The following is a 17,673-nucleotide window of genomic DNA, read 5'->3' on the forward strand; positions in this document are numbered from 1 at the left end:
ATGGCTTTGATAAACAAAGCCATGCAACCACAATGTCAGTAAAGATTAATGTCTGTAATAACTTCTGCCATTATATTTCTTCCAAGATGAACTTAATGCTCATGAAAAACTTTTCTTAGGTCGAGACAGGCAGGTCTTGGCAGGTCACTGATAATGATTAAAGGAGTTTCATAAAACTGTTTTATTTTGGCTTTTCTGTTGACTCCAATACATTCTGCTGAAATTTCCCCAACATTGTGGAATTGCAACTGCCAAATTTGGAGTATATTTTGTATGAAGGAGTCTGTTAAACCATGGTGTAGATGATATATTCTTCCCCACACATCCTCAGTTATAACCAGTAATGATGGTTAGATGTGTGTATAAATGCCAGGTCAATGTAAGCACATTGTGCACTGTAAGGCTGACCAGAAGCTGGACCGTGTTGTTTGGCTATGCCCCTATGCATTTAGAGCTGCTTTCCCCCGATGGGCTAGACAGCTCATTATAACTTAATTCAGAAAGCAGTGAACTGAAAGGCTTTAAATTGCTTGCCGAACACACCATTATGATTATTTAAATGTTATAATGAGACTGCCATCCCGTTACTTGGTATACACAGCAGCATCTTTCAGAAGTTACAACACAAGAATGAAAAGGCTTTGCTGGGGCATGCAAAGCCAAAAATTATGTAAATGTGTTCTGGTGGTTTTTAGTCCTTTTCATGGTTGCCAAGGTAACACTAGAAATGTTTAATTATAAAACACTTTCATTTCCAAGAATATAATCATGCAGAGTTACACATACAGTATGTGTTCTTTTTCTTGCAAAATCTCTGCCTGTTATCATACTGTGTTTATCATGTCACAGTGTACCTTATTTCCTTGTTTCCCCCTATAGGAGGTACACAGTGCTCTTTAAATCGTGCTAATATCCATCATTTACGAAAAGTACAAAATGTTCTGCTTTTTTGGGACTGCATTTTGTAAGTGAAAGCTAGCAGGATAATAATGCTATGTTTAAGTTTGCGGCATGGTGAATATTTAGGTGTTTCTTAAGTTACTAGTTTTTCTGTTTTTGTAACAGCTATCGATTACCAAGGGGTCGGGATGTCAGCCCTGTACACAACCCCCCTGTTTTTAGCATGAGGGACTGGCAATGGCAGAGCAGAAAATTCATGCTAAGACTAACAGCAGTCACTTGTACCTAAACTACCATTAAAAATGCATTTGTTTTTCATATTTTTAAGTATTTTCAATTTATATATTTTACATATTTGACAAGGAAACATACAAATTTTACATACAGTGAGAAATTAAGACTTGAATGTACTGTTTATTTAAGTTTCTTTTGTTCATACAAAGGATTTATTGTTACTTTTTTTACAGTAAAACATTTACACTTATATCTTTTCCTGGAGTGTTCAGGACAATCCCACCGGATGCTCCAACAATAGTCAGTCATCATATGTACATCTCATCTACCCTGATACCATTCTTCCATGATTCCACCAAAAACTTGGTGGAATCGTTCACCATGCTTATCACTGACTGCACCAATGTTTTTCCTGGAAGTTAGAAAGATGGCTATGCAAAAATGCACCTTGATGCTCATATTGCAACCAAGCATTTTGTAGCTGTCCAAGAGTTTCTGGACAATTTCTGTGTAATTATTTGCTTGTGTGTTTCCAAAAAAAGTCATTGACAATGGCTTTGAATGATAACCAAGCATTCTTTTCGAATTCTGGCATTGTCCTGATGAAATGTTCATCTTTGATGAGCTGCCGAATCTGTGGACCATCAAACACACCGGCCTTTATTTTTTCAAATGACAGGCTAGGAAATGCCAAAATGAGGTACTTGAAACATTCTCCTTCAGTTGGCAAAGCTTTAATGAACTGCTTCATCAGACCCAATTTCATGAGCAGAGTTTGGATCAACTGGTAGAAAAATGTTTGGATCAACTGGTTTTAGGGCAGATCTTGGAGGCCAATTCCTTTCCACCCAATGCCTCTCACAAGCCCTGCTGTCCCACATGCACAGATACCAGGGATACTTGGTGTATCCGCTTTGCTGACCAAGAAGGGAGCATACCATTTTAGGGTCAACACAGATGACCCAACTGTGTTGGTGATATTGCAACAACTCAATTACTCTCTTTATGTCTGCATATTTCTCACAAAGAGAAACAGAATGACCAATTGGGACTGACCCAAATATATTGCTATTGTGAAGGAAGACACACTTTAAGCTACGCTTTGACCTACCGATGAATAGTCACCGTTCAGTTGAGTTATAGATTGGAATTCCTAATTCCTCCATTAAACCAGGTATGTTATGGCATTACACAATGCCACTGTCAGTTCTAAAGTACTGCAGAAATGCAAATTTCTCTGGTTCGAAAGTACGATACCTTAGTTCCTTTTTCAAGTAAGTTTTTCTCCTGCAGTCTTGATGCTAGGAGTTCTAAAGCCTTCTTCAATAGTTTCAAATCACGTGCCAAATCACTCAACTCATGCTGATCAAATCCCTTATGAACAGAGTCCTCTTCAATTTCAAACTCTTCATTATTGTTGTCACCTAGTTCATCACCATAATCACGTTCTTCAAGAGAAGGTAGTGTAATGAAAAGCAGCACTGGGATTTCATCTGAATGAGCCACTGGGCGTATAGCAGATGGTAGACTAAGTTACTCTATGTTACATTTATTTTTCTTGTTATATGCTGAAGTTTCCACTATACAAAAGGAACAGTCACTGAAATTATCTCCCGGCTCTTGCCAAACCATAGGTATCCCAAATGGCATCTTATCATATGTTCGCTTTGTCCACATCCGTAAACCCTCAACACACTGTTTGCACACCTTATGAGGGGCCCAAGACTTATCTTTATCACCAAGTTTAACTTTGAAATATGCCAAATAGGCTTGCTCTACAAATGTGCTGATGTTTGCCCTTTGACTGGGAATGGTGAAACTGTCACAGATATAACAAAATTAATTACCCAGTGTAATTTGTCAGAATTTAACATCAAGATTTGCCCTTTGTAGACCTAATGAGATTCACTTGCAAGATTGGGTTCACCAAAATTTTATTCACTGAACCCTTGACAGCTCTAACATGCGGTTGGTTCACCAGTACACTGCCCCTACTTAGGTTTGAGCTGTTGTATTCCTCGTTTAAAGCGGAACTAAACTGAAAAAAAAAATCACACTTGCCTTCAGTTCCACAGATCCCTTTATCCCGCTGGAGAAGTCCTTGATCGGGTTCCACCACTGTCTTGGGATTCTCCCATGTCCCGATGTGGAGGAAGCACCAGGAGCCTCCTTCTTGACCTGTCTTCCTTCTTCTGGCTACGTCACCTGATCTTACACTGCTCAGGCGCAAGATCCGGTAATGTAGTCTGCTGTAAAGGGGGGGGGGGGAGGAAATACCCTTTCCCATTTTCCCATTAAATTCTCACTAAATCTAGGGTTTAAGAGATCAGTTCCCCCTATTTTTATAGAAACACCATACAGTATGTGGTTTAACAAGCTAAAAGGCTTTGAACTTCTGAAAAAGATTAACTGCATTTTATTCATCAGAATCTTTTTTTATAAAAATAGCTTTTACTTCAATACAACAAGTACTTCTAGAGCTTAATAGAAAGCAAGACACTAAAGTCTTTAGGTAAAAATATGTATATCATAATAAATATGTTTCACAGTATAGTCTTCCAGGAGATGCAGAGGTAGGGATTAAAGTCATTTTCACAAGCTTATTTATTATATTAAGCAATTGAAAGTCATCTGTGCAATACAGTGATGGGATTAGAGACCAATCAGAAGTCTGATAATCAGGAAATCCTGCATTTTGTTACCATAGGTTGAAGTATATGAAAACCACCATTTTATTTTGTTTTAGATAGAGCATCAAAGACTTACCCTACCCCGAAAAATCTATGACAAAGTCAGGGGTCGTCTTGTACGCCGGGTACCAGTACTTACCTGCAGCACCCAGTGTCCTCGCGAGTCCCCTCTCTGGTCTGGCGTCCCTGCGAGTCCTCCTGTGCCTCCTTCTGTCTTCCTGCTTTTCAGCTTACACGAGTCCTCCTGGGCAGGCTCGCGTTGCTTCACAGCAGGACTCATGTAAGCTGAAAAGGCTCAAACGATCGTATCTATTGTGTGTACAATATCTACGAACGATCGTGTCGTTATCTCTATGTGCAGGATCGGTGCTATACAATCGTTCGTATATATCGTGCAGGATCGTTCGTCGTTCGTTTTCCAACGATAATAATTGGAAGTGTGTACGTAGCTTTACTCCATACTCCAAAAAATAAAGTGGAGGGATGTTTTTTCTAAGTTGATTTTGCTGTTAAAATATTGATTGGCAACATTTAGTTGAAGACAAAACGTTGCTTATTGAGATGCTTAAACAAAATGTTTTTGGATTTATATTCAGTAAATAATTTCATTGACTGTTCTTTATATTATTGTTTTTCATTTTTTGTGTGTGTTTCTGTGTGTGTATGTGTAATCTTTGTTGCTTTATATTCTTTTTAAATTTTCCTTTTTTTTACTGTTTTAATTTCTGTGAAAAAAATAAATAAAAAAAATAAAATAATATATATATATATATAAATATATATATATATATATATATATATATATTCAGGAAATTAAAGACGTGGGAAGATAGTTGAAAAGAGCTTTGTTAACCTGTAGAAGCCATTGAAAGCTCAATGCACCCAAAAAAACACATTTTTTCCTTCCCAAATTACCCCAATGCATTAATGCATCACAATTTGCTAAAATATTTTAAATCTTTATCAAGTTTCATGAGAAAGAAAACTCATTTACTTGCATCTTCATATGCTGTCATATACTGTATATAGTGCAATTATGGTCAAAAGCTTGTACTGTAATCTCCAAGCATTTGGTTCTTTTTTGTTCTAAGCCCATTTATCTCATATCAACTTTTTTCCATATTATCATAATGCTTTAAACAATCAATAAATCAGATACATGTTTTGTGTTAAAACTAAGCTGTAGTTTTCATGAAAAGTAGTTAAATGTAGGTTTTAAAGAATGCTGATCTTGCAAAACCTTACTTTCTTGAGGGGCTTTCAAATAATGTCGAACAGCATTACAAAAGCTTAGCTCTGGCTGTGGAGAAGGCCGTTGTTCTCTGTAAGCAGCTGCCTTACTACAGCAGGCAGCAAGTTCACACACATGTTGTACATTATAATATGTTGTGTTAAGGCAGCCTATTTAAATGAAGAGATTTCCAATGCAGAGGCACACACAAAAAATGGATATGCAGCATTTTTGTTCCAATGCATTTCACCACATTTCCATTGACAACAAATGGAACTTCAAAGCATTGGGATGCGCAATGCATTATTGTGCTTTTTCTGCAGTTCACCACACTGAAAAGGTTTGACCCAGCCTTTCTCATCCCCAAAGAAACTATAGCCATAATTAGGTCTCAGGAAACTACCGATAAAACTAATTAATTAGGGATCAGTGGGAAAAATGCTTCTACATTGATGTTGAATGCTATGAATGAATGCTTCTTCCAGACAGCCTCAGACAGCCTAGATCAGTGTTGTCCTACGTCTGGCTCTGCTATGTGGCATTGATCACGGAATTTGGCAGGCATAGTCAAATGGGAAGTTAATCAACCACAAGTCAAGGGATCCCCAGCAACCTTTGGAGGAACCTACAGAACCCCTTATGAGAATGAGTCTAGCTGTGACTCAGCGGGCCCTTTAGTCACTCCTTCTGATCCCCCATGGGCTTTTGTACTGTACCTGGAAATGATTTGCCTAAAAGTAAGTCTAAAAGATGGCTGGTTTCAGCATATAAAGATATATAAGGATTATTTTCTAGAAGCTACAGTTAGGCCTTAACACAAAGCATGACCTTGATTTACAGGTCTTAATTTGGTTTGGAATATTATAAAATAGACTTATATGATAACTGTAAGGGGAAAAGCACTTTTTATGTACATGCCTACTGTGCTGGTAAAATCAGCCACCCTTAACTGTGATATATTTACATGGCAAGTCATGATTGATAGAGATCCTTCTTATTGGGGTTTGCATTTGGTATATGATAAAAGGTTATCGCAAGAGTAAAACATATAAAATATCATACTCTTTAAATAGGAACTTTATTAGATTTAAAACTCTAAAATGGCCCCTTAAACTGTTATTGTTCATCAAAGTGTACAGTTTTCTGCTTGGCACACACTATATCAATAAATTCCCAGAGGTCATGCTCTATATTCAGTTCTTTCTTGAATTCTATTCTTTAGGGGTAGAATGTTCTACATTTGATACAATGCATCATGTTTGAAGGTATAACATACTCTGGCAATTTTCCTCGAGGTAAGACTGACTTTGGCACAGTATGCTTAGCTTACTTCATCTGCTGTTTACTGAAGCTGTTGTGGGACTAGAATACCAGTATTGAATTCCACATTGCAAATATTTGAGACTCTGTGACATATGTTTCCTAGTACTTATAGAACATGAACCTATGATGGTCTCATTGATCAATTTGTCAGTATAGGAATTATATGACTTTGTATGTGTTTTATGTAAGCTTTGAATTTTACATTTACCATTTTTATGATTTTTAATATGTACAAGTACATGTACAAAATAATTATGGCTGCTTAAAAGCTTTGATAAAAGAAACATTAAAACCAATTATAATAGATCCTTGACCAAACATGGCATGATGACAGGTTAAATAGGAACTGATTTTTTGCTTGGATAAAACATAGGCAGAGGGGACCGAACTGGTCCCTGTATTAACTGTGGTCTCCCTGTAGCTGATCTTTTCCAATTGTTGACCTGCCATACCTTGCACACTGGGTCTTTGTGTGGGTTTCAAGGAAAACAATGAGCAGCACAGTAATTAAATCACCAAAGCTCATCCCATATCTTCTGTGACGAGCAATCAAAGGTAGCAATGCCTTGGATCGCAACCTCCACATAGACAGCTATGACAATCCTCCCAATTTCACCATTTTAGGAAGATGGACACCAGCATAAGCTCCTTATGCAGCAATCCTTTGTACATACAAATTACATTTTATTACAGTGCCACAGGCACAGACACATATATAGCTCAAGGAAAAGGAGAGTTAACACTTTGTCTAAGCCTACTTTAAAGAGAGACTTTATTAAAATAGTTGAAGTACCAGAAGTCCTGCATTGTATGTAAGAAAGCCAAGGGCCTGGCCATAACCCAAAGCATTGAAAGGAAAAGATTGCCAGCTCATGGGGAAGTGAGAAAAAGGATAAATAAAGCTGTTTTTAATTTTCTCTGGAGTTCAGCTTTAATGAATTATTAATCTCTACTTAACATTGACAATGGAAACAATAAAGGCTTTTGATGCTAAAATGTGTGTTGTTCTTGCAGTATGTGCAAAATGAAATCCACAAACATATTCTAATTCAGTGCTCCTAATGGACAGTGAGAATCATTCTCAGTGTTGAGACTTAATTACTAAAGAATCATGTCTGTGTGCCAGCCACATCTAACACTGAAATGGAAAATTTTTGCAGAATTCATTTGCACAGATGTGGACATCTGGCTATTTGGTAACATTGTTATTAACTATTTATGTGTTTGCATTTTATTTATGTTTGAGGGCGTTACATATTGGCACATTTGTCAAAAGTAACAGATCAGTGCTGGGCATTTTTCTCATTCTTTTAACCTGCTGTGTCTCCGAACTTGTAAAAATGTAAAAGATAACTGAATAGTTGACTATGAGCAATAGTTTAGAGACTGGGCCTCTTACCTGCAACCTGCTTCCCCAAATGGTTGTTGGGGTTTGTTGGGAGCTTATTTGGAATCCGAAAACTTCCTTTAATTTTCGGCCCCCAGATTGCCCTCCCATCACCCATTGGAATGAGTATAAGGATACATAGCATCCTTAACTTATTTTGAGGAAGGGGTAAAGGAATACTAGATATTTACTTTACTCCCAAAAGCCAGAGCTAAATTACAATCGAATGAGCCACAACCAACAGGGATCATTTCCGATGGCACAAAGAAAAGTAATTATAAAATAAATTTTATTGTACAACCAATACTTTAAAATAAATGTGAAATTTTGACACATTTCACTATTCCATAGGTTCTTCATGATATGGTATATGTAATAATAACGAACTGTCTAGTAAAGTATACATAAATATGTGTGTATCAAGAAAATAAAATAATCCAAAACATCACAAGAAAGTGCTGTATATCCCTTTACTTTCATTGCTAAAAGCATGCTTAGCATCGTCTGTTCAAAACCTTCTTAACGTACATTTGTATTCTTTGCCCCTTGCAATTGTGTATATGATATGTGTATTTGTGTATAACCCTGTGCTTGACCAAAGTAAGATATATACCATTGTGATGTTTTGGATTGTTTACTTATGTTGAAACTCAAATTTTTCAATGTACACCTTTAGTTATTTAGTTCATTATTATTACCTTTATATAACATAAAGTAATAATATTTGCCTAAATTTAGCAATGTCAGTAAAATGAATATCAGACAAATAATGAATTGCTAATGTTATCTAACAAACATTAAAGTTCTAATAAAGTCAGAAAGTACCAGCAGACTGTCAGTTTGAGTTTATATAGTTTTGTGCAGCTTGATTTATCAGGATTCTCAAAAAGGTTTTGTAGGAACCACAGTGTTTTGTCCCACAACAAAACTTGGGGACACAAAGTCTGTCTTTTTATACGCTTAGACTAAGATCCAGGCAGAAAAGAAACATGCAGCAGAGTGAAGAAAAAAAATTAAGCAGTTTAGGTTCAAATTTTTCAAGAAATATTTTTTGCTGTTTCCAGGCAACGCAGTCTGAATTTACCTGCCATGGCAGTACGTTACTCCAGGCTTATTTTTATATATATATATATATATATATATATACATATATACCCCTTATATAAACATTCATTTTTTTCCTGCAGTCTTGTTTGGTTATGTGATATTACATGTCATCTTCTTACAGCTGAGAGCGGATCTTGAATGCTACATTTCATGATTTCATGACACTTCTTTACTTCCTAAGTTGATTTAATGATGCATGGGGTCATTCAGACTGAACGAGAATCAGCATTGGAAGGCAGAGCAGAGAAAGGATCATTATTTTTTTATTTTACCTAGTCCTGGGCAGTAAGCAACAAAAAAAGAAAGACTTGGACTGAACTATTATCTGAAACCGGTTGATATTTTTGCCTAATTAACAAACAAATCTATCCTCCCCTAATTTCTAAATGCAACTGTTTCTGACCATTTCTTTTCCTCCAATTAAAAGCAGAAATAAAGCCCCACATATTATACAATACAAACCTGTCCCCCAACTCACTTTTATTTATATATTTATCTACCTGCCTTTGTTATAAAATAATGTCATCTATGTTTAAAAAAAAAAAAGTTTCCCTCTTTTCACATTACAATTGTCTTGATATCAGAGAGTGGTTAGATAAAAAGCATTTTGTACTGACAGCCAGTTCATCTGTCATTAGATTAGCAATTAGAAGGTTATCTCCTACCCTCTTTACACCAGTAAGGTTTTGATTGTGGTACACTTTTGGTTTGTGGGTCTGTTAGGCCTGTTAGGAAATAAAACTTTTGAACAAATTTTCAAAGTGTTGTGTGACTATATTACTTCTTGATGTCACACAGGGAATGCCTGAATGGCTTTTCTAGCCTACTATTCAGCCTAAAGTGGATCTTTGGACCACTTTTCCAGTTCACTACATGAGCTGATCAAAGTAAATTAGTTGGATTGCGCAGATTTACTTTAAGAGACATCCTAATGGTAACCTCTGTGTTCCTCTCATGATTTGACTTGACAAGGTGATTTCTAAAAACATTTTATAGATCAACAAGCAATAATGCTTATGTAATCTAACTTTGCTACAATAAAATCAAATAACTTCTACATTTAACTTTAATAATTCTATTTGTACATGTTGAAGAAAATCACTAAATGAAACAATCTATTGACCTTTCTGTCTCTTTTATTCCTAGGGGAGCTTTCTCTATTGTCCGCAGATGCGTGAAAGTTTTATCTGGCCAGGAGTATGCAGCAAAAATCATTAACACCAAGAAGCTTTCAGCTCGAGGTGAGTGCAGGCTGACAACTTTTATTTCTTCCCAGCTGCCTTTGCCTGATAAGGTCACAGCTTCATATGGAATAAATCTAGATCTTATCTGTGTAGAGAAATTAAAAACCTCACAGTACTAGATGGAGAAGGCCAAGGGTGTCATGGTGTTGTGTAGGATAAACAGTAAGTGGAAAAAAACAATAGGAAAGGAAAGAAAGTTAAAAAACATTTATTCCTAATAGTGTATTACCAAAAATATAGGTTTTCTAAAAGCTGTCATATCCCTGGTTACTTGCATATTTCCAGAAATGATACGCACCAATGTGATTCTGAATGACACGTAACCTGGTAACTGTATACCAGGTCTTGTCCATTTTTAAGTTATTGCAATATCAGCCTATTTGTTCATTTGATCATTGTACTTTAGAAGATTTAGAGATTTATGGTTTCTTCTTTCTGTTTAAGGGAATCTACAGTCTTTTATATAGCTGAACTCTAGCTTTTCCTATGACGTATTAAACCACTAGTATAGAACAAGCAGTAAATACAAAAGTTCTGACTTGCTGAAGTATGTAACAAATTCTATTACAAAGAGTTGCGGACCTGTTTTTCCAGACTTTGTAGTGGTGCATTGTGCAGCAACTTAGCTTACTGCTGCATGGCACCCTTCGTAAAAATGTGCAGCATAGTGAACAAAATAGGGCAGTGTGGAATAGGGAACAAAGTGCAAATAGATGACATATCATAGTATTTCCCAGGAGTTGTAATGTGTTTTTTAACATGCCCTGCCTTTTTATTTATTTAAATCAGTGACCCTGTGGTGACAAGTATAGGTTGTGCACTAAAAAATCTATGTTGTTAGTCACACTTACATTTCCAATATATAGATGAAGGCACTCCCACAGCTTCATATCAGGTGCAGCCAATTTGATCAAAGTTCCACTGAGTTTAGAAGAGTATCCTCTGATGCCACTGTCCTCTAAACTACCTACCACCGGTGGGTTACAGTGCACACAAAGCCACTACATCTGACAGCCAGTGGGGGCAGAGTAACCGAGACACACTTGGCAATGCAGCATAAAAGGAAACAAAATGGTGGGCAGCCACAAGGTTTACACTTTAGGGTACTTGTTGGAGTCCTCCTCCTGCTTCTACTTTTTAGTGTGCAAATCATATCCTTTGTGTTGGAGTTTTCCTCCTGTCTTTTTGGTGAGTGTATCCTATCAATCTTGTGGGAGTTCTCATTCTGGACCTGATTTATTAAAACTTTTCAAACTGGATTTTAATTATATTAGTTTATTGAATTTAGAAAATGATATGTATTTCGTAGAATCTGGAGATGCACTGACTAATTATCTTGCCAATACAATTTGGCTCCTGTCAAAGTTGCTGAGATCTTATCACTTCCCAATTTTTTCTGCTTTTAACACATCACCTAAAAATTCCTTAAGTGATACCATCCCACACTTTGACAAGTGCCATTGTAATGGGATAATCAATGTTATTCATCCCACCTGTAGGGGGTTTTAACACTTTGGTTGATTGGGGGGGGATCTAAAGTAGACAAAAACACACACCAGCATACATCAGTCCTAAAACCTCACCATTGCCTCTCACAATTCTCTTTTCTAATACTGTCCCTGTCATTTGCAATCACCAAAAAAATAGAAAACAAGTTAAACAGAATGCATTTCACATCATGATTATTTTATATCAGGTTCTACAAGGCTGTTTGGTGACCAGACACATCTTCATGCCAGGAATGTTATATAACACGCTATTCCAAAGTCTAACATTAGAGATTAAACCTTTTCATCTAAAATATTCTGTTGATGAAAATCTCTGATTCCCAGGAACATTTTGCCTAAATCTGACAAGATGAAAAATACTTTATTCAGCTTGTCTGTGGATCTGCAGAACCTCAGCACTAAGTAAACCAGCACAGGATGGCTGATCGTAGGCCAATCTGATATGAGGACTTCTTTATAAAAGTTTCCAGCGATTTTTCTTTTGGCATACATTTTGTCTGCTCATCTTTTTCTTTCACTGCATAAACAGTATAAAAAGTAGACAATGGAAAATTTAGCTGAACTCTAATCAGTGAAAGAACTAAATCCCGATGATCATATGTTTTTTTACAGAGGTAAGGCTTGTTAAACTGGGCTTGATTAGTTCAATCAATGCTCCAGCCATGGATCCCTTTCCCCAACCATTAATTCTTCCCAAGGAAATGCAGAACTTTCTAAATAACCGTACATTGTATTAAAATTTATTAAAAAACACAAACCAAATATTACCAGCGCTTTATATTAAAAAGGGCAAAATTTGTATTCAGATTTTCTAAGCTAATGACCCCCACTTCCTGGTCCTGACCTCCTATCCACTTGCCCCCTCCTTTATCTCCACCCCCCTTGATGCCACCTCTCTCTAACTTCCAAAACCAAATTAACCCTTTGCTAGCCTGCTCTGTTTGCCCAGTCATGCTGGCCCTCCTCCATGCTCCTTTTATTCGCTCGCTCCAGGCCTGACTTTCCCTTCTGGAGCTGCAGGTTATTTAAAATACCCTTTAGAGAATAGGCTACAAGGGACCTGGCCACATAAAATGAGGAGCCTGTATGAACAGGAGGTAAAATATGTAAATTAGCAATTAACTCTTGCAATGACGAGGATCTCCAAAACAAGGGTAGATTTTTCATTTTTCTGGAGTTAGGCTTAAGATGAAATCTTTAACAGGTATAGTGTGACAATGCATGTCAAAAATTCATATAATTAAGTTTCTTTTATTTCTATGCATTACATCATGAAATGTGCACATAAACATTTTTATTTTAAGGTAATGAATTATAATGAAAAAACTAATGTGACCAGCTTGGTAAGTAATTAAATGTTCATGTACTAAATGAAATGGCATGTGAAAAAAACATATTCTGTGCTGTTGTAAGAAAGAAACCATCAGATTTATTTCCCTATGTCTCTTTTTCCTCTTTCCAAGCTTACCAATTAGGGATTTTGATAGTCTCCTTTTAATGATGGCCATGTGGTTTCATTCCTGCATGGCAGGTGAATTTACATGCTAATAGCAATTAGCAAGACTCATAAACTTAAGACAAAACCACAACTTAGCTGGCATATGATCGAACACTGGAGCATTCATTCCTTGTTATTAAATTCCACAAATATATATTATATTCTGTTAGAATTACCTTTTGCTTGTTAAAGTACAACAAATGCTCTGGTGTATACAAAGTGCTTTGGTAAACCAAATCCAAAGTATTTTAAGCTTCTATGGAACACGTGTCATAATGCTTTACTAACTCTTACCTCTGTCTGGCAGGACTTGCTCTCAAAGATTTACATTAACATAAATGCCCCAGATTATTTTTTCTGTCATAAACAAAAAATGTAGGTTTCAAATTATCTGCAGCTTCGCTTATTTTTTTACAGCCCAAAAAACTTAAGCTCAGCAGTTAACCAGAGGGGAAAGGAGACAGCAAGCCATGTAAGATCTAAGCTGTCAGTGTAGGTTTACCGATATATCCTTATCCATTGTCACACTGAACTTGTGGAATTACAGCACATTTTGACAGCTTGTACATCACCAACCTAGATCTTAGGCCTAAGTTCCAAAAACAAACAGCTTCTTATGTTCTCAGAATGCTACTGCAGGTGCTAGTCAGGAACAGCTAACCATAAATTGTTGGACTGTTCAGATTACAAAGGTAAATCCAGTTGACAATATTTTACCCTAATTAGCAGGGTATAATAACAAATCATACATGCTCGCCTAAAGATCAATTCTTTATTTATTTGAATAGAGAAGGATAGTTACAATCAGATTTTTACTGTTGATATAATTTTCTACTATTTCTATTTCCTGTTCAAAATACAGGTTTCAGTAGAGCAGAAAGTTAGGGGAAACTTTTATTAAAGAATATGAAAATCTGAAGATGTAACCTTTTTTTATTTTGTCTTTATTCTATGAGCTGGATATGGATATTCAACTCATTACATATTCTTAACAAGCAGTAAATTAGATTTAAAACAAATCCTCACTGATATTTGTAGCTGCAGACACTGTGGGGTAATTAATTCCTAAAGTTAATATCTTAGGGGCTTAGATTCCTTTGCCAACCCCTTTGGAGATCCTGTTCTGAATTTTCATTCCAGATTACAAAGCTGTCGGGAGGGATCAGCAGACCAGGCTGAGCTTGATGATTAAGGTTATGTTCAGACTAGCAGTGAGGTTGCAGTGTGGTTACTTTTTCCTCAAGCCACTGAACTGCTGCCTTGGGAGTGACACTATAATGACTGTACACCCATGGCAGCGCAATAACAAAAATGAAAAATCTGCAAATGCTGGTTCTTTAAAAAACTAGGATTGCGGTGCAGGCGGTGAGCAGCTGGCAAAGATTCTGGCAATCCTGGAAGCCACTTGTTCCCATTGTATGTCTGAACCTGCCCCAAGGCTGAAATGTGTTGGTGGATGATGGCTGTTTTTTTTAATCCTTATATCAATAAATTATTTGTCTGCATTTTTGGAGTACAACGCTACGTGCATTTAGTGCTTAGTGCTTTACTGCTTGTTAAGAATAAAAATTCAAGAAAGTCCATAGCCTACCCAAATGTTCACTGTAAAGCCTTGGCCATTTAATAACTGAATGCAAAGGCCCATACAAGAATAACATGCGTAGCATATAGCGGAGCTAAATATCAATTTTATATATATCATTTATTTATTTATTTAATTTGTTTGTTTTTATTGGTCCTAAATCCACCATGTGGATTGTGACAATGTGTATAAAACCTTATACTAGATTAATGCATTTTAATGATGATGGAAAAAATGTGGGCTGACTACTGTACAGTGAAAAAGTCTCCCTTTGCTGCCAGTAGGCACTACTGTGCCTAATGATAAATTCAGAGTGTATGGTGTTCCATATGTCTTTCAATTTCTGCCTGCTGGGTGGAACAATGAAAGTCAATGAGCCTACAGCATTTGAGGACTTGAATGCAGGCAGAGCAACCTCTGATTGAACAAAACAAAAATATTTTGTTATTGATACATTTTTAAGTCACTTCAGCAACCCTCTGCTGTTTTTTCTGCAATATAAAAAAATATCCTAGTGTTTTATATCCTGCATTGTCAGCAGTTTCGACACTTGGACAAGACAACAAACTTAGGTGATTACTTAGCAAAAAAGTAATTGTTTCACCAAGCACTCTCATCTGAGCTTACTCCAGGGTATATGCCCCAAAAAGTTTGTGAGTGTCCCCAGCCACCAGCCCATCATATATATTCATTGTTACAAAGTCTAAACTATACTTAAACATTTAGCACTGACATCAAATTTATGGACTACAAGTGGACTGCAAGCAGTCCTATAACTGAAACCACTGACAGTTGTGTTCTCCTTAAAAACATAACATTCTACTTAATACGGTAGTTTGTTTCTTTAGGCATCTTGTATGCTTTGTCATTGTAACAGATGTCAGTTTGTTGCTAGCTGTTCCATGGTTCTATCACACTGAAATGCAGAAGAGCTGATGGGAGAACTGAGACTTCTGTTATCTAACACAGCACAACACAGCACAACTTTTCCTCCCGATAATCATCCTATGGTGTGTTGCTGGATCCAGTAACAGTGAAATGGAAAAAACATTTGTAATTAAAAAGCTTCTAACTGTTCTATCCATTTATTCTGTCATCACCCCAAAGCAGTGTAGTCAGCCTCCATTTCTTAGCTACCCCCCTCTTTTCTCTGTCTTTCTTTTTCTTCCTATTTAGGTATTTTCTTCCTCTCATGTATCACCATTTTTTTAAAATATCTTCTCTCTTTTGGTATGTTGATGTGTCCGTGCATATTTGATCATCAGTATCCGACTAGGCAAGAAGTTTGAAAAAAATTTTTACTAGGAGGACAAACAACAATAAAAAAATAGGTTCTAGGATTGCCCTTCTTAAATAAAATACGTTAATTATCTCTACTTCTGTCTGTGTTGCTGTGAGAGAGATTTTCCTACATCCTATTGTGAGAAAAGATCTTTTTACCGGATAGAAAATTAAGGAATTTTTTCCAATGGAGTCTGATAGCTGTAAAATGGAATTGGAGTTCTAATTCTTTCCCATTTTATACCAAAAAAAAATCTATAGATTTACATTAGGGTGCCTTTAACTAATTAGGATGAGTGCAACTAAACTTTGAAAAAAAAATTTGTAAACATTTAGAAATATAAATTGTACCTGGGCTGTGCTAAAAACAATATATGTGTCTGGAAGTCAATTTTATGCAGTGCAATTGCTTGTGTTGGAGGGTACCTAGACACAGTAATGCCCACATCCTCATAACGGGATATCCCATCTCTATTTAATTATTTCCTCCTATTTCAAAAGAACTTCTTTCAAAAAGATTAAAAATGTTTAGTCTTAGCCATCCCTAGTGTCCATCCCTAGTGTCCTCAAACTTCTAATATTCCTTCTGCTTTGTAAGAGCTTGATTGTAACTACATTTGCTGTCCCCATGGCACGTCACACAGTAGGCCTGATTTACAGTATATGATATAAAGAATAAACTCTTGTAATGGAAAAGGCATATAAACAAACATAAATTGTGGCATAAAAGTCTGTAAAATTACAGAAATAAAAGTCTGTAAAAGAACCTGTTAACACAGCTAAGAGAAATCTGAGCCTGCTACACCAGTTCATTAGTGTCAGGCTTTTCCATTGTCAAGAGTTACTGTGATGTGCAGGAAACTTCTGGGAGGCTGAGAAAATAGCAGCTCCTTGGTTTTTTTAGGAAAAAGGAGATGATCCAGAGTGGGCCTGGTCTGTGCAGGTCCCGCACAACACACGTGAGGGATTCCCTGTGCACGGACTCCCTGTCTGTCCCTGTCTGTCTTGGAAACAGAGTGGGCGTGGTCCATGCAGGTCCGGCACAGTGCACGCCCACTATAATGATGTAGGGCATTCTCTGTGATGACAGAGACTGTGGGCTGGTGGAAAAATGAACATGGGCCACAATTGGCCTAGGGGTCTGACTTTGGACATGCCTGGTGTAAGGTTAGGGGAGTGCAGAGCCCATTTGAGGGGGCCCCTTCGACCGATCCATTGGTCAGGAGTCTTGATGTTTAGGAAATCTCTGACTAACCAGGCAAAGTGGAGAGGGGGTCCTTTTGGTAATGGTGTAGGAGTGATTCACACATTTCCACACGAGCATCATATTCTTCCGCTTGAAGTTTTTGAACAACCTGAAGTCGGTAAGGGTAGAGCTTTATCACTCTCTGAAGCATCTGCTGAATCGAGCTTTTGTTGATGCTGAGTTCCTATGTGGCCCTCCGGATGGAGGTTCAGTGTTTTCATTGGTAGGGGTAGTAGCAGGCCTTCCGCTGCATGGTTTGTCAAGAACAGAACCTGTTTCGAGAAACTTGCCATGGATAGCCTAAATTGTGTTACGCATTGGAACAGTGTGACGGCCATAAAGCTTCTCAAACTCGCGCTGAAATGCAGTCAGGGACTGAAAAACTTCTTGCCAATTTTGCAACTCTGCTTCCATGTCAATTGGTGAGCCATTCATTGTTAAG

At 37.0% G+C, this 17,673-nt stretch overlaps 1 protein-coding gene across 2 annotated transcripts in view; it reads left to right on the forward strand.

The window, feature by feature from the left end:
• Nucleotides 1-17,673, forward strand: part of CAMK2A (calcium/calmodulin dependent protein kinase II alpha) — a 114,798-nt gene that overhangs the window by 24,469 nt on the left and 72,656 nt on the right. For both annotated transcript variants that reach the window (XM_072400558.1, XM_072400560.1), the window contains exon 2: nt 10,019-10,113. In XM_072400558.1, coding sequence (XP_072256659.1) covers nt 10,019-10,113 — 95 coding nt within the window. The remainder of the gene's footprint in view (nt 1-10,018; nt 10,114-17,673) is intronic.

Source organism: Pyxicephalus adspersus, chromosome 2, assembly GCF_032062135.1.
Source record: "Pyxicephalus adspersus chromosome 2, UCB_Pads_2.0, whole genome shotgun sequence".
NCBI lineage: Eukaryota > Metazoa > Chordata > Amphibia > Anura > Pyxicephalidae > Pyxicephalus > Pyxicephalus adspersus.